At 47.6% G+C, this 24,500-nt stretch overlaps 1 protein-coding gene across 1 annotated transcript; it reads left to right on the forward strand.

The window, feature by feature from the left end:
- Positions 1-320: 320 nt before the first annotated feature.
- On the forward strand, positions 321-4,876 carry LOC138664666 (keratin, type I cytoskeletal 19-like). Its single transcript, XM_069751562.1, has 7 exons — positions 321-889; positions 1,087-1,169; positions 1,491-1,647; positions 1,778-1,939; positions 2,017-2,142; positions 2,305-2,525; positions 3,440-4,876. Exons 1-7 carry the CDS (start codon positions 359-361, stop codon positions 3,627-3,629), a joined length of 1,470 nt encoding a protein of 489 aa, XP_069607663.1. The 5' UTR covers positions 321-358; the 3' UTR covers positions 3,630-4,876.
- The last annotated feature ends 19,624 nt before the right edge of the window (positions 4,877-24,500 follow it).

The raw sequence follows: 24,500 nt of genomic DNA on the forward strand, positions 1-24,500 counted from the left end.
GTAATTATATTACACATTGTAGTACATTACAAGGAAAAAAAATCTTCCGCGTGTAGAAGTTCTACTGCTGCAACTTATCATAAAATGTTATTCCTTAACAGGGTGTGGCGTACAAGTGTTTTATAGAAGAAATATAAAAAAATTATAGTTTTCTTACAAAAACAATCAGGAATCCAAAATGAACAATTTTATGGATACTTTTTTTATGACTATTGCACAAACTTGATATGACATGTTCTCATGGGAAACAAAACCCATACTGGACAACACCCTACATAGAGGTATATAATAGGGCTCCTTCACATTGGCATCTTGTAGGAAGCATTTGCCATTCACTGCATTGTTGATTGAAGCCATCATGAGTGTCATGCAAAGTCACAGGAGTTCTTCATCTGGATCAATGAGGGGATTAGGAGGTGGAAGTTGTGGTGTTACCCGTATTTCAACTGTACGCTCAAGTGGATCTTACCGATCACCTAGCATGCATGGTGGTCTAGGAGGGAGAGGCCTAGGCAGTTCCCATGGAATTGGCGGGAGCTCAGCTGGAAGTGTTAGCTTAGGTTATGGTTGTAGCAGTGCTGTAGGCTTTGGCTCTGGTTTTGGATTTGGAGGAGGTAGTGCTGGAGTTTATGGATCGGGATTTGGCATTGGTGGTGGCCAAGCTGGTGGCTACAGTACCGGAGGGGAAAAAATTATCAAAATCAATGAGAAGGAAACCATGCAGATACTGAATGATCGGTTGGCATCCTACCTAGACAAAGTGCGTTCCTTGGAGCAAGAAAATGCCCAACTTGAGAGAAAAATTCGAGACTTGCATGACAAACAGGTCCCATACACATCCCCTGATTTCCTTCCCTACTTCAAAAATATTGAGGAACTTCAAGGCAAGGTACAGTATGATTATGTAACATTTAATGCATTTTTGAACAGGTCAAAAGTCATGTATAAAAGTTATATTATACAAAAGCAATTTAACATGTAACATTTTCTAAAACCTTTCTTATTTAGTTATATTTCTATTTTCATGCCTAATGTACCAAAATCCTTCAAATTAGGCAACATTTGAATTTCTCAAATATCTTTCAGATCCTTCAAGCAAGCACCAACAATGCTAACATTCTGCTTCAGATTGATAATGCCCGGCTGGCTGCAGATGATTTCAGGACCAAGTAGGTTTTGATACATTCTTTAAACCTATTAGAGTATGTTCTTTGAGTTTTCTAAATGTATTTTCATGTATAGCTGGGTCAACAGATTTCTGGGTAGTTAATTTTTATTTAACAGTCAATAGGTCAACTCAACAGTTATGAATTTTGTTTTGAACTTATGACTTTGCTTATTACAGGTGATATAGCACAAAATATCCAGTTAGGCTCTTAAACATAGGATTTCTAGTTTAGTAGAACATGTTTCTGTGATTGCACCACAATTCTCATTCATTCTTACATTATGAAGTCATTATTAAATTATTAAACTTTCTAAAATTTCAGGTATGAAAATGAAACAGCTCTCCGCAATAGTGTGGAGGCTGATATTAATGGACTACGTCGTGTCCTTGATGATCTGCAGCTTGCTAAAAAAGATTTAGATATGCAACTCCAAAGTCTGAATGAAGAGTTGACCTACTTAAAGAAAAACCATGATGAGGTAAAAGCAAAAGAAAAATGTATTTTCTCTTGCAATTTTTTGCTTTACTTCTTCATCGACTATATTCTTAATGCTTGCATTGTATGTTTGATTTTCTTATTTTGTTAAATTAAATTCTCCTTCATTGCAGGAGGTAAGCACCCTGCGTACTCAGTTGGGTGCAAGAGTCAATGTAGAAGTAGATGCTGCTCCTGCTGTGGACTTGAACAAAGTCTTATCAGAAATAAGGGATCAGTATGAGACCATAATGGCCAACAACGTAAAAGATGCTGAGAAGTGGTTCCTAGATAAGGTAAGACTGTGACGGAACAGTGAGAGGTCATAGAGTTACGTTTGAATTAGAAAGATGATAATGTTCTTATATCCTAGAGTGATGAGTTGAACCAACAAATGACAAGCAGCGCCCAACAACTGCAGACACAGAACACAGAAATTATTGATCTCAGGCACACCACTCAAACATTGGAAATAGATCTTCAAACGCAGAACAACTTGGTAAGTTAAGCCTGCTGTTTATCTACATTGTGAACATTTCTACTGTTTATGCATTGCGTAAAGTCATGAGGAGCATTTCATCCATCTCGATGAGATATCATGTGAATACAGAACATTTCATAGTGAGAACATTCATCTGGATTTCCAATGTTGTATAATTAGAGAGAAGCCTTGGAGAATACATTGGCTGAGACGGAAGCTCGTTATGGTTGCCAGCTTGCACAGATTCAGGATTTGATATCCAATGTTGAAATACAACTGGCAGAGCTGAGATGTGATCTGGAAAGACAAAACTTTGAATACAGAACTCTCATGGATGTAAAGACACACCTGGAGAGGGAAATAGCAACATACAGACAACTGCTCGATGGAGAAGATACTAAGTATGTATTTAATCAATAGATCATTGTGGAGTACTCTACTGTATATTAAAAAATATTGAATGCATTTATGTGACACTACACATAAACTATTATGTAGTTCCACAGAAATAAACCCATAATAGGACACACCCTACATAGAGGTTTATAACAACACTCACTCACATAGTCACAAGGTAGGATGGATTTGCATTTAATTAGATTTGATCATTTAACATCATCAGCAAAGTCACAGATCTTGTTCATCTGAATCTCTAAGAAAGTTAGGAGGTGGAATTTCTGGTGTTATCACATTTCAAGTGTATGCTCAAGTGGGTCTTACCATTTACACAGCATTGGTGGGGTTGATCTTTGACTTTGTAAATAATGGTAGAAAATGGGTTGTAGATATGAAGGTGGAGGCTGTGGATCTGAGTTTGGCCTTAATTTTGTCCATGCTAGCATTAATATCATTAATATTACCAGAGGTAGTTCAGGTTTGGCACAATATACAGTGCTAGAGGTATGAATAGCAGAGAAGCAATATCATATCCACAAGTAATAATGCCCAAGAATATTAAAGGGTCTTATTAATGATTAGAAAGGGTGTCCCACTGCTTAAACCATGAGCGATAAGCTATAATTTTCAGGGGAACCAGGCAGCATGTGCAAATTAAACCGTTCAAAATTCTCATCAAAATCCAAGGGCCGACCATGTAATGTGCAAATGTACTGTGTTATCAACAGTGAGAGGCACTCTTTGCAGCTGCTCTCTACTTTTTGTAGACTACATACAATTAGTGTTTTTTGTGAATTATTTGAAGAACTAAAACCAAGTTACAGATTTGAAAATAGTTTAAATATATATTTTTCATGTATTAGTTATTAATGAAAAATACATTGTTATTTTTGCTAACCTAATATATTTTCTTTTTTAGCAAAAACACATGGAACAGAAATACCAGAGATGGAATGTCCAGTGGTTCAGGTGGCTCAAGCCACATGGGTGGCATGGGTGGCATTGGTGGCATGGGCGGCTCCGGAGGCTCTGGCGGAATGGGCGGAAGCGGAAAACCAAGAACTATAGTGGAAGACATGAAAGAAAACTACTCTCAATCTAAGAATTAAATAACATATGTTCTGTGACCTTGTTATATTAAAGCAGATGTGCTAGGCAATAAAACCATTTTTGAAACCAAAGGAGAATATCACATATATACATTGGCAACTTGTGACTAGAGTTGAGCGACTATCTTCGGGTCCCCACTTATTCGGCAAGCTATAGCACTTGCCGAATAAGCTGCAGAGGGAACCCGGATACATGGAGCGCACCAAGCTGATCAGCTGATCAGCGACACAGCTACATGTGTGCTGACTGTGTCACTGTCACTGCAAATGCATGGAGAGCCTGTGTGCTGGGTTCTCCATGCATGTGCTGTAACAGTGACATAGTTGTGACACATATAGCTGCGGCAGGCATCAGCTGATCAGCCAGCAAGTTCCAGGTATCCAGCTTCCCTCTGCAGCTTAATTGGCAAGTGCTATAGCTTGCCGAATAAGCGGGGACCCGAAGATATTCGCTCAGCTCTACTAGTGACACCTACTACTGTATCATAGTGACAAACCATGTCAAAAGGAAATCTTGTGAGAATTTGCATATGGATGTGTTGTGATCAGTTGAGGTGTGGGATATTTCTTAGAGTAGTGTAATGCATTATCGATGTCACTATGCTAAAAAAAGAAAAAATGTATTTTTGTGTCAAGGGTGTATTCTCGAGACAAGTGGTGTCAATTGTATGCTAACCCATAGATGTTAATACTGATTGAGATTTTTAATCAACTTGGCAAAACATGCTAAAGAGGTTTGGTGATATTAATTATTTCCTAAAGCAACATCACTTTAGCCCTTGATTGTGAAGGGTGTTGCAACTCAGTCTCTAGGATTTACACATTGTGAAGTTGTAACACACAACTGTTTTTGAATATACTAGTCTAAACCTCTTTAACAATCATTTCTGCAGAGCCTACATGTTAATGGGGAAAATGCCACCTATTTTGGCCATTTTATATACACCTAGTTCTTCTGCTTTAATTAACAAAATGTTATTGAACTAAAAAATTGTTTTGAACCACTCAACTTCATTTAGCAATAAGCAATTTCCATTAATAATTCCCGCTCTTTTGGCCTGTGCTACACATTTGGAGGCTATTCTTTGTCTAGAATGTCGCCCTTATGCTAAAAAAAAAAAGGCCTCATCACATTTTTATATTTTGTCTGTTTTTGAGTTGCCTATTCCATGTCGGGGGTGGTTAGACTTGGCAGAAAATGTTTCCTGCCTAACTGCTAATAAAACTGCTTGATGCATGAACTATGAGACTGTTTCCGCTTAGTGTTTGTTTTGTGGGATGGATACATTGCCTTCATGGTTAATAATAAAATATTATTTACTGTTTAACTTGGAAAGTAGGGGTGAGGAAGTATTATGTATGCATTGCTGCTAGCTAGAGATAGTAAAATATAGACGGAACTGAAGAACAAGGTTCCTGCACCAGCGTAAATGAGGGAAGACACATTACTCCGTAGTATGGAGTCTCTCCAACAATGTACCAGAAAATGTGAGCCCTGAAATGGACCATTTTTCAGTCATTTAGATGGTAGAAATCTTTTTGAAAGGTGATAGTAGGTCGCCTGACCTACTGAGTTTCTGTGCAAAAACACTACACATCTGCAGCTAGGTTTTCCTTAGCTCAGGGCAAATATTCAGTTTGAGGTCTTCAAAATGTTTCCAAATATCCGATTCCTAAACAATTCACAGTGGGTTGTTGGTGACTTTAGCACCTAGAAAACGAGGCACATCCCCACTACTTCAACCTACTTCACTGACTTGTGCACTTATACAGGTTGCAATTATGGTATATCTGCCACTAAGTCTTAATTCCGGAGACTGGCCTGTAATGTAAATTCTATGCTCAGAACCGTTGTCTATGCTTAGTATCTACATGATGTATATGGGCCTTATTGTATTGTATTGCTCCTGACCTTTCGATTCTATGATTCATGGCATTCTCAGTTTACAATACAAGTCTTTGATAAATGGGGTAGGCAAACAAGATGTATGGAAGCTACAGAGTGCATAATTTCTATCCCAATTTTTACTGTATAGTAGGCTTTTGATTAAGAAGACAAATGTTACTATAAGGCTAGGATCAAATGGCTGTTGATTCTCTCATTCGAGAGAGTCAGACCGATTATGCAAAAACTACTGTGATCAAAGTCTGATTACAGTTTGATCAGAGTGTCAGTATAGTGTGATCTGATTATTTTGAATGACAGCACACTGTGAAGAGAAGATAGAGAACAAAATTTCTCCATCTTTTCCATTGTGTCAGTGTGCGGAAAGCGGACCCTACTCAGATATGCAAACTGATGATTTACACAGGCTCACTGACTTGCATGGCAGAGGGCGATCCAAATATTGATTTGAACTCGGACATGCTTTGAGTTTCACCACAGCGGTCCGAGGAAAAAATCAGACATGTGCGCAGCACCATAGAATAACATTGGCCTGAGTGTGATCTGATGTTTTGTCAGTTAAAACTCAGCACCTGCCTTTACTATAAATGTGCTCTGAGGCTGTAAAAAATTGTGTGTGGATCTTGTGCACAATGATCAAGAACTGGATGAAGCCTGTGCGATTATTACTGTGCAATCAGCACAAGGGTGGACAGAAGTATTTTGCAGCTAATTGATTGGTGTCATAACCAGACTTTAATGGTAAGTGCACTATTTTTCATGGAGAGGATACTTCAGGAAAATGCCAGTGTCTTTTTTGGTGTCTTTGAAAAAGTTTTTTGCAGCTTTTTTATTTTACTTGCATGTATAAAATAGTGAGAGGCTTCCAAACTGAAGCCATATGAAGAATAGTTATGTGACTTCTTTTAACCGCATGGCATCTTGAAAATACTTGAAGTGTTTATAAGAAGGTGAAAGGACTGAATATATGAATAGCAAACTATTTTTACATTGCAGTGCATTTGTTCAATCTTTTTAATGTTTATTTAGGGCTTTTCATGAGGTTTATAGAGCATATGATAAGTGGCCAAAAGCGGCAGTCATAACTGAGCTGCACGACTTTCTTTACAAGTCTCAATGTGCTATCAGGTGTGGCGGGCATCACACTCACTTGCAGGCTGCAGGCCTCTGTTGTCTCCAGGCCTCTGTCCTCAGGAGCCGCTGCACACTACTCAAGTGATACCAAGTTCATTTCAACAAACATAAGTTTACAGACAGTTCATCAGGTTGTAGAATGTAGGATAGGGATGAAAATGTGTTGTGCCCTATCATCCATTCCTCCTGGACTATCCCTAAGACCACTGGCTTCGTCAGCCCCAGGGATTTGTTGTCCAGTCCTGCAGTGCACCCGGGATCCGCTGCCTTACCTCCAAAACGGATCTGAGTCTATCTTCCCCTGAGGACATGATGTGCCCTTTTGACTCTATGCAGGGCCTTGAGCTCCTGAGGTTGCCGGAATATCAGCATGAGATTCTATTATCGCTCCCATTGCCTTGAACAATAGGTACATGCTGGCCCACTGTAATTTAACTTGACCTTGATACTATACTTCCCATCTGAGTCACTACCAGGAAGTTCCAGATTTCATTAACACTAGCCCCTATCTTTTCTCCTATCCTTATACTGTACACTATCAACATTATGCATTACAGACATGTCCTATAACACTGCCACATACTATGCATCTTGTAATAATAGAACATGCTTTGTACAAAAAGAAACAAACAAAAAAAAGAGCATGACCCGCACCTCCAAAAATCATACGTTGACCTTTATATAACTGAATATGAGGTTTTCAGTTTAACATTCTGATCAGACTGTATGAAGCCCACTGCCACGTCACGGCAAACCTCGTAGTGGGGCCTACTGCCCTAATGGAGCGGAGCCATGCGGCGACCACCGCCACAACGGCAATGCACCAGCAGGGCGGACGGCCTGTTGCCCCACAGCACTTATGCTGCAAGACTGAGCCCCCGTGACTCCAGACCGCGCCACCCCACCAGCACAAAGCCACGGCAACAATGGCCGCCACACAGCACCAGCACCAATATGAAAGGAGCACTGAAACTCACCTTCCTACAGCCCTTCAGTTAGAGCCAAAATGGGCTAGACCCTTACTTTGCAGTCTCCTGCTAATTAAAATCACTTGTGCCAAATGGGAGGAGTGCTAGTCCAAGAAAGAGACTAAAACATGCTTTACAAAAAAGAAAAAAAAGAGCATGAACCGCACCTCCAAAAATCATACGTTGATCTAAAGCCGCTAGGCAAAAATTTATATAACTGAATATGAGGTTTTCAGTTTAACATTCTGATCAGACTGTATGAAGCCCACTGCCATGTCACGGCAAACCTCGTAGTGGGTCCTACCGCCCTAACGCCAAAAATTATAGTAGAACAACACGGCACTCGTAGTAGTGTTTAGAGTAGGTGCTCAAGTAGGGTATACAGCCCAAAGAATCCAAATCCGAAAAAACTTGGCATTCTAGATGAATAATTATCATATGCAAAAAGGTTTATTGATGTGCATCCATAAAGGTAAGTTGAACGTTTTCGGTCCACATCCGGACCTTCATCAGAACAAATATACTAGCAAAAAAGCAAAATATACACAAAGATATATATGAATACACTTCATATTAAATGGATCTTTTTCATAATAAAATAGCATTTACATGTAAATCAAATAAGAAAATAAAATAAAGAAAAGTACAAACACACGCTGTATGTCTTGTGATTAGTGTTGAATTCAAGAGTCCTAAAAAAAGAGAAAGTCCAGAGGAAGCCGTGGCACATGGCAGATGAATTATTATTATTATTTATTTTTATAGCGCCATTTTTTCCATGGCGCTTTACATAATTAATATTAATAAATGTAAAGCAATGCACTAGGACAGGACTAAGTATTCTGGTTATTACTGGTATTACTCAATGTTAGGAAGCAGCAGCAAAAGCAAACAAGATTTTATGGTGTATAAAAAGAGAGATAACATCCTGTGATCCAAGCGTATTATTAAAAACCTTGTAAGGTCACATCTCGGATATGAGATCCAATTCGGACTCTACATTTTAAATAAGATATTTGGAATTTAGAGTCAGTTCAAAGGCGGAAACTTGATTATTGCATTATTAAAAGATGAGATCTCATTTATATGTAGTGTTGAGCATTCCGATACCGCAAGTATCGGGTATCGGCCGATATTTGCGGTATCAGAATTCCAATACCGAATTCCGATACTTCCCGCGTATCGGATACCGGAATCGGAAGTTCCCAGAATTCAAACTGAACGCAGCAGCCAATGAGGAATGATTGGAAGTGTGGGCACATCCTGTTTAGCATGGTGGGCATGTAAGTACTGGCAAGGCTGTGATTGGCTGCTGAAATGATGTCACTCTGCACTATAAAAAACGCTGCCGCCATTTTGCGCTCACTCTGCTGTGATTTCAGTTAGGGACAGGACGCTGTGTTCTAACTGAGGGCCAGTTGAGATAGCTAATTGCTTTATTTTCCTTTCCAAAGACTAATTTAGCAAAACGCTGTGTGTTCTTCACTGTTCACCTTGCTCTTGCCTTGCAGCGCTGTTTTAACAGCGTTCTGCAAGGTCTCTGTGTGTGTGTGTGTGTGCAGCTCACTCTGTAGTCTGTGTGCAGCCATATACCCGGTTGTATTCAGCTCAGGGGGGGTTCACACTGCCTCACACAGTTGTCCTTTTTTGCTCATAGTGCAGCCTGCTGCACATTTTTTCTCAAATTTCCTATTAGTGTTTTTCCACCCGTCTCCAGCTAAATTGTGGAAAAACACTACATAGGATAACCTAGAGGGGGTTTTTTGGGCCTTGCAGCGCCGTTTACGGCTGTCTGCACGGTCTCCGTGTGAGCCCAGCTCGCCCTGTAGTCTGTGTGCAGCCATAGCCGGTTGGATTCAGCTCAGGGTTCGTTACTGCCTCATACCTTGAGAAAAATTTTCCTTTTTTTCAAATAGTGCAGCCTGTTTAAAATTTTTAAAAAAAAATTCCTATTAGTGTTTTTCCACCCGTCTCCAGCTAAATTGTGGAAAAACACTACATAGGATAACCTAGAGGGGTTTTTTGGGGCCTTGCAGCGCCGTTTACGGCTGTCTGCACGGTCTCTGTGTGAGCGCAGCTCGCCCTGTAGTCTGTGTGCAGCCATAGCCGGTTGGATTCAGCTCAGGGTGCGTTACTGCCTCATACCTTGAAAAAAAATTTACTTTTTTTCAAATAGTGCAGCCTGTTTAAACTTTAAAAAAAAAATTTCCTATTAGTGTTTTTCCACCCGTCTCCAGCTAAATTGTGGAAAAACACTACATAGGCTAACCTAGAGGGTTTTTTTTGGGCCTTGCAGCGCCGTTTACGGCTGTCTGCACGGTCTCTGTGTGAGCGCAGCTCGCCCTGTAGTCTGTGTGCAGCCATAGCCGGTTGGATTCAGCTCAGGGTGCGTTACTGCCTCATACCTGGAAAAAAAATTTCATTTTTTCAAATAGTGCAGCCAGTTTAAAATTTTAAAAAAAAATTTCCTATTAGTGTTTTTCCACCCGTTTCCAGCTAAATTGTGGAAAAACACTACATAGGATAACCTAGAGGGTGTTTATTGGGCCTTGCAGCGCCGTTTACGGCTGTCTGCACGGTCTCTGTGTGAGCGCAGCTCGCCCTGTAGTCTGTGTGCAGCCATAGCCGGTTGGATTCAGCTCAGGGTGCGTTACTGCCTCACACCTTGAAAAAAAATTTCCTTTTTTTCAAATAGTGCAGCCTGTTTAAAATTTAAAAAAAAAATTCCCTATTAGTGTCTTTCCACCCGTCTCCAGCTAAATAGTGGAAAAACACTAAATAGGATAACCTAGAGGAGTTTTTTTGGGCCTTGCAGCGCCGTTTACGGCTGTCTGCACGGTCTCCGTGTGATTTAAACTAGCTCTGTAGCCCGATCTGCAAAAAAAAAAAAAGTAAAGTTCACCAAACACAACTTAACACTTGTGTAGGCCACATTTGAAAAATAATAAAGTTTAGTCCACACTTTACAACATTAGTGTTTCTTACACCTGTTAGGAGGAGCATTTCAGGAATAAGCACACTAAGGCCTTAGTACTTTTCTGCTTATCTTTATCTGTCAACCAAGATGAAGAGGGCAGGGAGTAAGGCACGTGGGCGTGGGCGCGGATCAGGGAGAGGAGCAGGGAGAGGATGTGGTGATTCTGTGCCTGCTGCGGGCGCCGGTGACTCGTCGTCACTCAGTTTCAGCAGGGAACAGTCCTTCATGCGCAGCTTTGTCGGAGAGCGCCGTGCACCGCTGCTGCGTGAAGACCAAATTGAAGCCGTTGTCGGGTGGATGGCAGCTAACGCCTCGGCATCGACTTCAGTTAGTGCCACATCCTCTCAGGCACAGACCACTGGAGAGCAGCCATCTGTCTCTTCACCACCTGCCAAATTGGCCAGGCAGTCAGAGAGCCCAGGACAGGAGCCGTCTCTACTTCTGTTCTCTGAATCTCTTGGTTTGGAAACAGGGGGCCAGCCAAGCAGCATTGGAGAAATGGAAGAAGAGGCAGTGTGCAGTGATGCCCAACAGCTTTGTCTCTCTGACTCTGAAGAGGCGGGTGGGCCAGTGCCTCCGGTGACCACAGCGCAGTACGCATCTGATGATGAAACTCAGGTGCCGCTTTCTGGTGCGTACTGTGCTGCCGAGACTACCCAGGAGGAGCAGTTGGTGGCAGAGGGTAGTGGAGATGATGAGGTCGTTGACCCATCGTGGCGTGAGGAACAGGAAGGAGGTGGGAGCAGCTCTGAGGAAGAGATTCCCCTTACGGGCCAAAGAGGGAGAGGGAGGGGGAAGACTGCGGAGCCTGTAGCCTCCACTTTGGCACCCGTTAGGAGCCTGTCTCTTTCCAAAGCCAAAAAGGGCGCTCCCAAGACTTGCAGTGCCTGGTCCTTTTTTGACACAGTTGCAGATGACATTTGTTTTGTCAAATGCAAGCTGTGTCATCAGAAAGTAAAAAGAGGGAAAAATGTCAGCAACCTCAATACCACAAATATGTGGAAACATGTGCGGACCAGGCACGCAGTGGAGTTACAGAAACAGACTGAAGATGTAGGCCAACCAACAGCGGCAGCTACCACCTCTTCAGCTCGTGTTGCCTCTTCCTCCAGCTCACGCACAGCTGGTTTGGCTTCCTCCCAGGATCGCCATGGAAGAACCTCTGGCACTGTTGTTCAGAGACCTTGTGTAATTCCACCCACAGCACCACCTTCCCAGTCATCCTCACACTCCCAGTCTACTCTACAGCCATCGGTAGTACAGGCATGGGAGAAAAGGCGGGCATTCTCGGCCAACCACCCCCGAGCACAGGCTCTGAATGCAGGCATTGCCAAACTGTTGTCCCTGGAAATGCTCTCGTTCAGGCTGGTGGAGACTGACAGCTTCCGTGACTTGATGGCATTGGCAGTCCCACAGTACAAGGTGCCCAGCCGCTTTTACTTCAGCAGGCAAGCTGTCCCTGCCCTGCACAGGCATGTTGAGGGAAACATAAAACATGCGCTACTGAACGCCGTCAGTAGCAAGGTCCACCTCACCACCGATGCGTGGACCAGTCAGCATGGACAGGGGCGATACGTTTCCCTCCAAGCCAATTGGGTTAATGTTGTTGAGCCAGGTACAGATCGTGCGAGTGGCGCAGGACGTGTCCTGCCCACTCCAAGGATTGCAGGAATCCAGTCTGTACGCATTGACTCCTCCTCTTACACAAGTTCCTCAGAATCAACTCTGCAGGAGCTGTCACGGTCCACCTCCACATGGACCCGTGAACGTTTACCTATGACCGACATGAGCACAGCCGTGGCCAAACGTCAGCAGGCCGTCTTGAAACTAGTTTCATTGGGGAATCGAAGCCACACAGCGCAGGAGCTCTGGAATGCCATCAAGCAGGAGAGCGATGTGTGGTTACTGCCAGCGAATCTCCAGCCAGGCATGGTAGTGTGTGACAATGGCCGAAATCTGGTGGCAGCTTTGGCCCTTGGCAACCTCACTCACATCCCATGTCTGGCACATGTGCTCAATTTGGTTGTGCAGAGTTTTCTGAGGGACTATCCGGATCTTGATGCCCTGCTGCACAAGGTCCGCCTAGAGTGTGCTCACTTGCGGCGTTCCAGCTTGGCCAGATCCCGCATTGCTGCTCTGCAGCGCCGATTCCGCCTTCCGGAACACCGCATCATATGTGACCTACCTACCCGGTGGAATTCCACGTTACATATGTTGGAGCGGTTGTGTGAGCAGCAGCAAGCAGTTATGGAGTACCAGCTGCATCAGGCGCAAAGAAGTCGCAGTCAGCGCCGATCAGACTTCAGAACCACAGAGTGGGCCACTATGAAGGACGTCTGCCAGGTTTTGCGTCCTTTTGATTATTCCACGCGGATGGCAAGTGCAGATGATGCACTATTCAGCATGACTGTCCCCCTTATCTGCCTGCTTCAGCAAACTTTGCAAGGGTTAAGGGATGATGTTGTGGAAGAGGTGGAGGATGAGGAGTCACCTTTTCCATCAGCTTCTGGAGAGTCAGCGCCACGTGGTTCCTCACAAAGGGGTACGCAGGGGCCAATTTGTGAGGAGGATGAGGAGGAGTCAATGGAGGAGGAAGAGCTCCGTCCAGAGGAGGGAGCGACACAATTGTCCAGTGGTCAGTGTGTACAGCGAGGGTGGGGTGATGACAAGCGGGCAGAGATCATGTCTCAAGCAGGGGACAGCGTTTCTGGGCCAGTTGGCACTCTGCAGCACATGGTGGATTTCATGCTGCAGTGCCTGAGAAACGACCGCCGCATCGACCACATTCTCAACATGCCTGATTATTGGGTGTTCACCCTCCTCGATCCTCGCTACCAGGACAACGTCCAAAACCAAATCCCAGCGTTGACCCGGGAGCGTAAATTGCGGGAGTACCACGACACACTGGTGAATTCCATCATCTTCTCCTGTCCAACTGAGAGGAGTGCTGCTAGTGCTTTACAAAGCAGCTCAGTGCGTCGAGGCAGTGGGGGAGGCTCCGCCCAAAGAGGGAGCAGAAGCAGTGCCTCTGCCCAAGGCAAGCCCAGTATGGCACAACTCTGGCACACTTTTGTGTGCCCGCCCCAAATGTCTACACCATCACCAGCGGCTCCAGTCAGCAGGAGGCAACGGTTCCGTCAGATGGTGACAGACTACATGGCTTGCCCTCTTACTGTACTCCCTGACGGCTCTTCCCCGTTCAAGTTTTGGGTCTCTAAGCTGGATACATGGCCAGAGCTAAGCCAGTATGCATTGGAGGTGCTGGCTTGCCCTGCGGCTAGTGTCTTATCGGAACGTGTCTTTAGTGCCGCAGGTGGTGTACTAACAGACCGTCGCATGCGACTGTCCTCCGATAACGTTGACCGGCTTACTTTCCTGAAAATGAACCAGGCCTGGATCTCGCAGGAATTTGCCACTCCTCTGCCTGATTAAGTAATTGGGTGTCATCCAGGTCTCCTGCTGTGTTCATCTTTCTACCACCTGAACTGCTATTCCTGGGCTCCAACATCGCCAGTTGCGGCTCAGAAGTGCAGGCTGCACAGTAAAAACATACGACCCAGTGTTATTGGGTTTCAGTAACGTCAGCTGATCCCCAGCTGTGTAGCCGGCAATGTGTCCTGCGACCGCCACGCTGGCACAACAACCTAAATGTAAGGGAACCTGTCCCCCCCCCCCGTCGTTTGTTACTGAAAGAGCCATCTTGTGCAGCAGTAATGCTGCACAAGGAAAAGGTAGCTCTTTTGGTTTAGCTCCTTGCACACGCAGAACTTAACACTTATAAAATGTGTTCACTGATACCGTTATACTGTCCCGGAGCTGGGACTTTCCTTCGTAATGTGACGCAGCACAGCCGTCATTCCTACCCCCTTGGTGCCATGCGCTGCCTCCTCAGCGTTGTTTTAAGCTGTCACGGAGCCTGCGCTGTTCTGTTATCCCTTGGGCATGCCCTATTTGCGCTGCCTGTCTTCTGACATAATTTGGTGTCAGGCTGGCTGCGCCTGTGCGGCCGCGCTGCCCGAGATACCGCCTCGCAGTGTCTTCTGATTGAGTCACACTGCGGGCCTGGGATCCATGGGCATGCGCAGTGCATATCTTCCCCTCGGGCTCTCGCTCATTTCCCTCCGCCTTCTTTAGACTGTGCGCCGTCATCTGATCCCTAATAGCATGCCACGGCCGTGACACCGCACAGTCTGAAGAAGAGGGAAGGAGGGGAGTGAGAGTCGAGTATATGCACTGTGCATGCCCATGGATCCAAGGCCCGCAGTGGGATTACGTTAGACGAGACTGCGAGGTGGGATCTGGAGCAGCGTGGACGCACAGGCACTGACAGCCTGACACCAAATTATGTCAGAAGACAGGCAGCGCTAATTGGGCATGGCCAAGGGCTAACAGAACAGCGCAGGCTCCGTGACAGCTTAAAACAAAGCTGAGGAGGCAGCGCATGGCACCAAGGGGATAGGAATGACAGCTGTGCTGTGTCCCATTACGAAGGAAATTCGCACCTCCGGGACGGTTGAACGGTATAAGGGGACACATTTTTAGTGTTTACTTCAGTGTTTGCAAGGAGCATAATTAAAAGAGCAACCTTTTCCTTTTGCATCCTTAGTGCTGCACAAGATGGCTCTTTCAGCTACAAACGTCTTGGGGGGGGGGGTTAAAGGTTCCCTTTCAACTTGCTCCAATCAGGCTTCGGCCTACACTCTGTTCCTCTGCTCCTCCTGCTGACCCTGGGCTCTAACACCGCCAGTTGGTGCCTGGAAGTGCTGTGTGCACAGTTAACAGTCGCTCCTCTGTTATTGGGGTTCAGTAACGTCAGCTGATCCCCAGCTGTGTGTGCGGCAATACCTCCAATCTGCTCCTCCTGCTGTCCCTGGGCTCTAACACCGCCAGTTGGTGCCTGGAAGTGCTGTGTGCACAGTCAACAGTCGCTCCTCTGTTATTGGGGTTCAGTAACGTCAGCTGATCCCCAGCTGTGTGTGCGGCAATACCTCCAATCTGCTCCTCCTGCTGTCCCTTGGCTCTAACACCGCCAGTTGGTGCCTGGAAGTGCTGTGTGCACAGTTAACAGTCGCTCCTCTGTTATTGGGGTTCAGTAACGTCAGCTGATCCCCAGCTGTGTGTGCGGCAATACCTCCAATCTGCTCCTCCTGCTGTCCCTGGGCTCTAACACCGCCAGTTGGTGCCTGGAAGTGCTGTCTGCACAGTCAACAGTCGCTCCTCTGTTATTGGGGTTCAGTAACGTCAGCTGATCCCCAACTGTGTATCCGGCAACGTGTCATGCGACCGCCACGCTGGCACAACTAAAATGTAAGGGGACCTGTCCCCCCCCCTAGGCGTTTGTTACTGAAAGAACCACCATGTGCAGCACTAATACTGCACAGGGGAAAGGTCGCTCTTGAAATTATGCTCCTTGCAAACGCTGAACTACACACTCATGTAATGTGTCCCCTCACACCGTCCAACCGTCCCGGAGGTGGGACTTTCCTTTGTAATGTGACGCAGCACAGCCGTCATTGCTACCCCCTTGCCACCGTGCGCTGGCTCCTTAGCGTTGTTTGATTCCGTCATGGACCCTGCGCTGTTATGTTATCCCTTGGCCATGCACAGTTTGCGCTGCCCGTCCTCTGACATCATTTGTTGTCGTCCTGGCTGCGCCTGTGCGTCCATGCTGCCCGAAATCCCACCTCGCAGTGTCGTCTAATGTGATCCCACAGTGGGCCTGGTATCCATGGCCATGCGCAGTGCATATACTAGCCTCTCACTCCCCTTCTTCACGCTTCTTCAGACTAGGCGGCGTCAGCTGATCCCTAATAGCATGCCACGGCCGTGACGCCGCACAGTCTGAAGAAGCAGGAAGGAGGTGAGTGAGAGGCGATGATATGCACTGCGCATGCCCATGGATCCCTGGCCCGCAGTGGGACTACATTAGATGACACTGCAAGGTTGGATCTCGGGCAGCTTGGACGCACAGGCACTGCCAGCCTGACACCTACATGATGTCAGAAGACGGGCACCGCTAACTGTGCATGGCCAAGGGATAACATTACAGCGCGGGCTCCGTGACAGAACCAAACAAGGTTGAGGAGGTGGCGCACGGCACCAAGGGGGTTGGAATGACGGCTTTGCTGTGTCACATTACAAAGGAAAGTCCCACTTCCGGGACGGTTTGACAGTGTGAGGGGACACATTATATGAGTGCGTACTTCAGCGTTTGCAAGGAGCATAATTTTCAGAGCCACCATTTTCCATGTGCAGTATTACTGCTGTACAAGATGGCTCTTTCAGCAACAAATGCCTGGGGGGGGGTTAAAGGTTCCCTTTCAACTTGCTCCACTGCAGTCTTCGGCCTACACTCTGCTCCTCTTTGATTCCCTGGGTTTCAACACTGTCAGTTGCCACCTGGAAGTGTTGTCTACACAGAAAAAACACTAGGTGATGTGTCAGTGGGGTTCAGCACCGCCAGCTGTTCCCCTGCTGTGTAGTCGGCAACGTGTCCAGCACATGCCATGCTGGCACAACAGAATAAAAGCTGCCACCAGTGCAGGCTTCGGCCTACACTCTGCTCCTCTCCTCCTCCTGCTGACCCTGGGCTTAAACACCGCTAGTTTTTGCCCGGAAGTGCTAGCTGCACAGAGAAAAACACCAGCCAATGTGTTAGTGGGGTTCAGCAACGCCAGCTGTTCCCCTGCTGTGTAGCCGGCAACGTGACCTGCAAACGCCACGCAGGCACATGAACTGAAATTAAAGGGAACCTGGCCCCACCCCCCCAGGTGTTTCTATGTATAATAGCCACCTTGTACAGCAGTACTGCTGCATTTGTACAAGGTCGCTGACTTTTTCTCCTTGCCCACGTGGAACTCAACACGTACAAAATGTGTCTCATTGAGACCAATCAACTGTCCCTGAGGTGTGACTTTCCTTTCTAATGATACGCAGCACCACCCTTGGTAGCGCTGCCCGTCTTCTGACATCATTGGTTGGCTGCCTGTGCCTGTGCGTCCGCCGTGCCCGACACAACCCCCCTCGTTTCATATATTTTGGCTGCGAGGGTGTGATTGATGGGCATGTGCAGTGCATATGTTCGCCTGTCTTAACTCATCTCCTTCCGCCTTCTTCAGACTGTGCGGCCTCCTGGCCGTGGTAGGCGATAAGGGATCAGCTGAGGCCGCCCAGTCTGAAGCAGGTGTAAGGACATGTGTGAGCGGCAAACATATTTACTGCACAAGGCCACGAATCCCAGCCACGCAGTGTGATTTTTTGAAAACACACTGCGGGCCTGGGATTCATATCCATTGCTAACCGCAACGGCCAACATGAAATGAGGTGAGAAGACAGGCAGCGCTCACAGCGCATGGCCAAGGGATCACAATAGCGCAGACTCCTGTACAGCTAATAACAACGCTCAGGAATCTGCGCCCAGCACCTAGGTGTAAATTTTGACACCTGTGCTGCGTCTCCTTAAAAAGACAAGTCACGCCTCCACTACTGTTTGACAGTATAGTGGGCTAAATAGTGTACGTGTTTTATTCAGCGTGTGCAAGGAGCAAACTAAATATAGCAACCTTTTACCTTTGCAGCATTAATGCTGCACAAGGTGTGGCTCTTGTACCTTGCAACACCTGAGGGGGGGTTAAAGGTTACCTTTGAAATTGGTTCATCTAGGCTTCGGCCTACACTCTGCTCCTCTCCTCCTCCTGCTGACCCTGGGCTCTAACACCGCTAGTTTTTGCCCGGAAATGCGAGCTTCACAGAGAAAAACAACAGCCAATGTAATAGTGGGGTTCAGCACCGCCAGCTGTTCCCCTGCTGTGTAGCCGGCATCGTGTCCAGCACAAGCCACGCTGGCACAACCGACCAAAAGCTGCCACCAGTGCAGGCTTCGGCCTACACTTTGCTCCTCTCCTCCTCCTGCTGACCCTGGGCTCTAACACCGCTAGTTTTTGCCCGGAAATGCGAGCTTCACAGAGAAAAACAACAGCCAATGTGTTAGTGGGGTTCAGCACCGCCAGCTGTTCCCCTGCTGTGTAGCCGGCATCGTGTCCAGCACAAGCCACGCTGGCACAACCGACCAAAAGCTGCCACCAGTGCAGGCTTCGGCCTACACTTTGCTCCTCTCCTCCTCCTGCTGACCCTGGGCTCTAACACCGCCAGTTTTTGCCCGGACATGCGAGCTGCACAGAGAAAAACACCAGTCAATGTGTCAGTGGGGTTCAGCAACGCCAGCTGTTCCCCTGCTGTGTAGCTGGCAACGTGTCCTGCAAACGCCACGCAGGCACATGAACTGAAATTGAAGGAAGCCTGCCCCCCACCCCCAGGTGTTTCTATGTATAACAGCCACCTTGTACAGCAGTACTGCTGCATTTGTACAAGGTGGCTGACTTTTTATCCTTGCCCACGTTTAATTAAACACGTACTAAATGTGTCTCATTGAGACCATTCCACTGTCCCTGAGGTGTGACTTTCCTTTCTAATGATACGCAGCACCACCCTTGTTAGCGCTGCCCGTCTTTTGACATCATTGGTTAGCTGGCTGCGCCTGTGCGTCTGCCCTGCTCTAAACAACGCCCCTCGGTGTCTTATTTTTTTGGACAGCGAGGGTGTGATTGATGGGCATGTGCAGTGCATATGTTTGCCTGTGTTCACTCATCTCCTTCCGCCATCTTCAGACTGAGTGGCCTCATGACCGCGGCATGCGATAAGTGATCAGATGAGGCCGCCCAGTCTGAAGCAGGTGTAAGGACATGTGTGAGCGGCAAGCATATTTACTGCACAAGGCCACGAATCCCAGCCACGCAGTGTGATTTTTTGAAAACACACTGTGGGTCTGGGATTCATGTCCATCGCTAACCGCAACGGCCGACATGAAATGAGGTCAGAAGACAGGAAGCGCTCACAGCGCATGGCCAAGGGATAACAAGAGCGCAGACTCCTGTACAGCAAATAACAACGCTCAGGAAGCTGCGCTCATGCACCAAGGTGTTATTTTCGACACCTGTGCTGCGTCTCCTTAAAAAGAAAAGTCACGCCTCCACTACTGTTTTACAGTAGAATGGGCTAAATAGTGTACGTGTTTTATTCAGCGTGTGCAAGGAGAAAAATTAAGAGAGCAACCTTTTACTTGTGCAGCATTAGTGCTGCACAAGGTGTGGCTCTTGTACCTTGCAACACCTGAGGGGGGGTTAAAGGTTACCTTTGAAATTGGTTCAACTAGGCTTCGGCCTACACTCTGCTCCTCTCCTCCTCCTGCTGACCCTGGGCTATAACACCGCCAGTTGTAGCCTGGAAGTGCTAGGTGCACAGAGAAAAACACCCGCCAATGTGTTATTGGGGTTCAGCACCGCCAGCTGTTCCCCTGCTGTGTAGCCGGCATCGTGTCCAGCACAAGCCACGCTGGCACAACTGACCAAAAGCTGCCACCAGTGCAGGCTTCGGCCTACACTCTGCTCCTCTCCTCCTCCTGCTGCCCCTGGGCTCAAACACCGCTAGTTTTTGCCCGGAAATGCGAGCTGCACAGAGAAAAAAAACAGCCAATGTGTTAGTGGGGTTCAGCACCGCCAGCTGTTCCCCTGCTATGTAGCCTGCATCGTGTCCAGCAAAAGCCACGCTGGCACGACTGACCAAAAGCTGCCACCAGTGCTGGCTTCGGCCTACACTCTGCTCCTCTCCTCCTCCTGCTGACCCTGGGCTCTAACAACGCTAGTTTTTGCCCGGAATTGCTAGCTGCACAGAGAAAAACACCAGCCAATGTGTTAGTGGGGTTCAGCACCGCCAGCTGTTCCCCTGCTGTGTAGCCAGCAACGTGACCTGCAAACGCCACGCAGGCACATGAACTGAAATTGAAGTGAGCCTGCCCCCCACCCCCAGGTGTTTCTATGTATAACAGCCACCTTGTACAGCAGTACTGCTGCATTTGTACAAGGTGGCTGACTTTTTCTCCTTGCCCACGTGGAACTCAACACGTACAAAATGTGTCTCATTAGAGACCATTACAATGTCCCTGAGGTGTGACTTTCCTTTTTAATGACACGCAGCACCCCCATTGTTAGCGCTGCCCGTCTTCAGACATCATTGGTTGGCTGGCTGTGCCTGTGCGTCCGCCCTGCCCGACACAACGCCCCTCGTTGTCTCATATATTTTGACTGCGAGGGTGTGATTGATGGGCACGAGCAGTGCATATGTTCGCCTGTCTTCACTCCCCTCCTTCCGCCTTCTTCAGACTGTGCGGCCTCATGGCCGTGGCAGGCAATAAGGGATCAGCTGAGGCCGCCCAGTCTGAAGCAGGTGTAAGGACATGTGTGAGCGGCGAACATATTTACTGCACAAGGCCACGAATCCCAGCACCGCAGTGTGACTTTATGGAAAGGCACTGTGGGTCTAGGATTTATGGCCACCGTTAACCGCACCGGCCAACATGAAATGAGGTCATAAGACGGCCTGCACTAACAGGGTATTGCCAAGGGATAACACAAGAGCGCACTCTCCTGTACTGCAAATAACAACGGTAAGGAGTCTGCGCCCAGCACCTAGGTGTACATTTTGACACCTGTGCTGCGTCTTCTTCAAAAGAAAAGTCACGCCTCCACTACTGTTTGACAGTATAATGGGCTAAATAGTGTACGTGTTTTATTCAGCGTGTGCAAGGAGCAAAATGAAGAGAGCAACCTTTCACTTGTGCAGCATTAATGCTGTTCAAGGTGTTGCTCTTGTACCTTGCAACACCTGAGGGGGGGTTAAAGGTTACCTTTGAAATTGGTTCAACTAGGCTTCGGCCTACACTTTGCTCCTCTCCTCCTCCTGCTGACCCTGGGCTCTAACACCGCTAGTTTTTGCCCTGAAGTGCTAGCTGCACAGAGAAAAACACCAGCCAATGTGTTAGTGGGGTTCAGCACCGCCAGCGGTTCCCCTGCTGTGTAGCCCGCATCGTGTCCAGCACAAGCCACGCTGGCACAACCGACCAAAAGCTGCCACCAGTGGAGGCTTCGGCCTACACTCTGCTCATCTCCTCCTCCTGCTGACCCTGGGCTCTAACACCGCTAGTTTTTGCCCGGCATTGCTAGCTGCACAGAGAAAAACACCAGCTAATGTGTTAGTGGGGTTCAGCACCGCCAGCTGTTCCCCTGCTGTGTAGCTTGCAACGTGACCTGCAAACGCCACGCAGGCACATGAACTGAAATTGAAGGGAGCTTGCCCCCCACCCCCAGGTGTTTCTATGTATAATAGCCACCTTGTACAGCAGTACTGCTGCATTTGTACAAGGTCGCTGACTTTTTCTCCTTGCCCACGTGGAACTCAACACGTACAAAATGTGTCTCATTGAGACCAATCAACTGTCCCTGAGGTGTGACTTTCCTTTCTAATGATACGCAGCACCACCCTTGGTAGCGCTGCCCGTCTTCTGACATCATTGGTTGGCTGCCTGTGCCTGTGCGTCCGCCCTGCCCAACACAACGCCCCTCGTTGTCTCATATATTTTGGCTGCGAGGGTGTTATTGATGGGCATGTGCAGTGCACATGTTCGCCTGTCTTAACTCATCTCCTTCCGCCTTCTTCAGACTGTGCGGCCTCATGGCCGCGGCATGCGATAAGGGATCAGATGAGGCCGCCCAGTCTGAAGCAGGTGTAAGGACATGTGTGAGCGGCAAACATATTTACTGCACAAGGCCACGAATCCCAGCCACGCAGTGTGATTTTTTGAAAACACACTGTGGGTCTGGGATTCATGTCCATCGCTAACCGCAACGGCCGACATGAAATCAGGTCAGAAGACAGGAAGCGCTCACAGCGCATGGCCAAGGGATAACAAGAGCGCAGACTCCTGTACAGCAAACAACAACGCTCAGGAAGCTGCGCCCATGCACCAAGGTGTTATTTTCGACACCCGTGCTGCGTCTCCTTAAAAAGAAAAGTCACGCCTCCACTACTGTTTTACAGTAGAATGGGCTAAATAGTGTACGTGTTTTATTCAGCGTGTGCAAGGAGAAAAATTAAGAGAGCAACCTTTTACTTGTGCAGCATTAGTGCTGCACAAGGTGTGGCTTTTGTACCTTGCAACGCCTGAGGGGGGGTTAAAGGTTACCTTTGAAATTGGTTCAACTAGGCTTCGGCCTACACTCTGCTCCTCTCCTCCTCCTGCTCACCCTGGGCTATAACACCACCAGTTGTAGCCTGGAAGTGCTAGGTGCACAGAGAAAAACACCCGCCAATGTGTTATTGGGGTTCAGCACCGCCAGCTGTTCCCCTGCTGTGTAGCCGGCATCGTGTCCAGCACAAGCCACGCTGGCACAACTGACCAAAAGCTGCCACCAGTGCAGGCTTCGGCCTACACTCTGCTCCTCTCCTCCTCCTGCTGCCCCTGGGCTCAAACACCGCTAGTTTTTGCCCGGAAATGCGAGCTGCACAGAGAAAAAAAACAGCCAATGTGTTAGTGGGGTTCAGCACCGCCAGCTGTTCCCCTGCTATGTAGCCTGCATCGTGTCCAGCAAAAGCCACGCTGGCACGACTGACCAAAAGCTGCCACCAGTGCTGGCTTCGGCCTACACTCTGCTCCTCTCCTCCTCCTGCTGACCCTGGGCTCTAACAACGCTAGTTTTTGCCCGGAATTGCTAGCTGCACAGAGAAAAACACCAGCCAATGTGTTAGTGGGGTTCAGCACCGCCAGCTGTTCCCCTGCTGTGTAGCCAGCAACGTGACCTGCAAACGCCACGCAGGCACATGAACTGAAATTGAAGTGAGCCTGCCCCCCACCCCCAGGTGTTTCTATGTATAACAGCCACCTTGTACAGCAGTACTGCTGCATTTGTACAAGGTGGCTGACTTTTTCTCCTTGCCCACGTGGAACTCAACACGTACAAAATGTGTCTCATTAGAGACCACTACAATGTCCCTGAGGTGTGACTTTCCTTTTTAATGACACGCAGCACCCCCATTGTTAGCGCTGCCCGTCTTCAGACATCATTGGTTGGCTGGCTGTGCCTGTGCGTCCGCCCTGCCCGACACAACGCCCCTCGTTGTCTCATATATTTTGACTGCGAGGGTGTGATTGATGGGCACGAGCAGTGCATATGTTCGCCTGTCTTCACTCCCCTCCTTCCGCCTTCCTCAGACTGTGCGGCCTCATGGCCGTGGCAGGCAATAAGGGATCAGCTGAGGCCGCCCAGTCTGAAGCAGGTGTAAGGACATGTGTGAGCGGCGAACATATTTACTTCACAAGGCCACGAATCCCAGCACCGCAGTGTGACTTTATGGAAAGGCACTGTGGGTCTGGGATTTATGGCCATCGTTAACCGCACCGGCCAACATGAAATGAGGTCATAAGACGGCCTGCACTAACAGGGTATTGCCAAGGGATAACACAAGAGCGCACTCTCCTGTACTGCAAATAACAACGGTAAAGAGTCTGCGCCCAGCACCTAGGTGTAAATTTTGACACCTGTGCTGCGTCTTCTTCAAAAGAAAAGTCACGCCTCCACTACTGTTTGACAGTATAATGGGCTAAATAGTGTACGTGTTTTATTCAGCGTGTGCAAGGAGCAAAATGAAGAGAGCAACCTTTGACTTGTGCAGCATTAATGCTGTTCAAGGTGTTGCTCTTGTACCTTGCAACACCTGAGGGGGGGTTAAAGGTTACCTTTGAAATTGGTTCAACTAGGCTTCGGCCTACACTTTGCTCCTCTCCTCCTCCTGCTGACCCTGGGCTCTAACACCGCTAGTTTTTGCCCTGAAGTGCTAGCTGCACAGAGAAAAACACCAGCCAATGTGTTAGTGGGGTTCAGCACCGCCAGCTGTTCCCCTGCTGTGTAGCCGGCATCGTGTCCAGCACAAGCCACGCTGGCACAACCGACCAAAAGCTGCCACCAGTGCAGGCTTCGGCCTACACTTTGCTCCTC

Source organism: Ranitomeya imitator, chromosome 2 (assembly GCF_032444005.1).
Source record: "Ranitomeya imitator isolate aRanImi1 chromosome 2, aRanImi1.pri, whole genome shotgun sequence".
NCBI classification, from domain to species: Eukaryota; Metazoa; Chordata; class Amphibia; order Anura; family Dendrobatidae; genus Ranitomeya; species Ranitomeya imitator.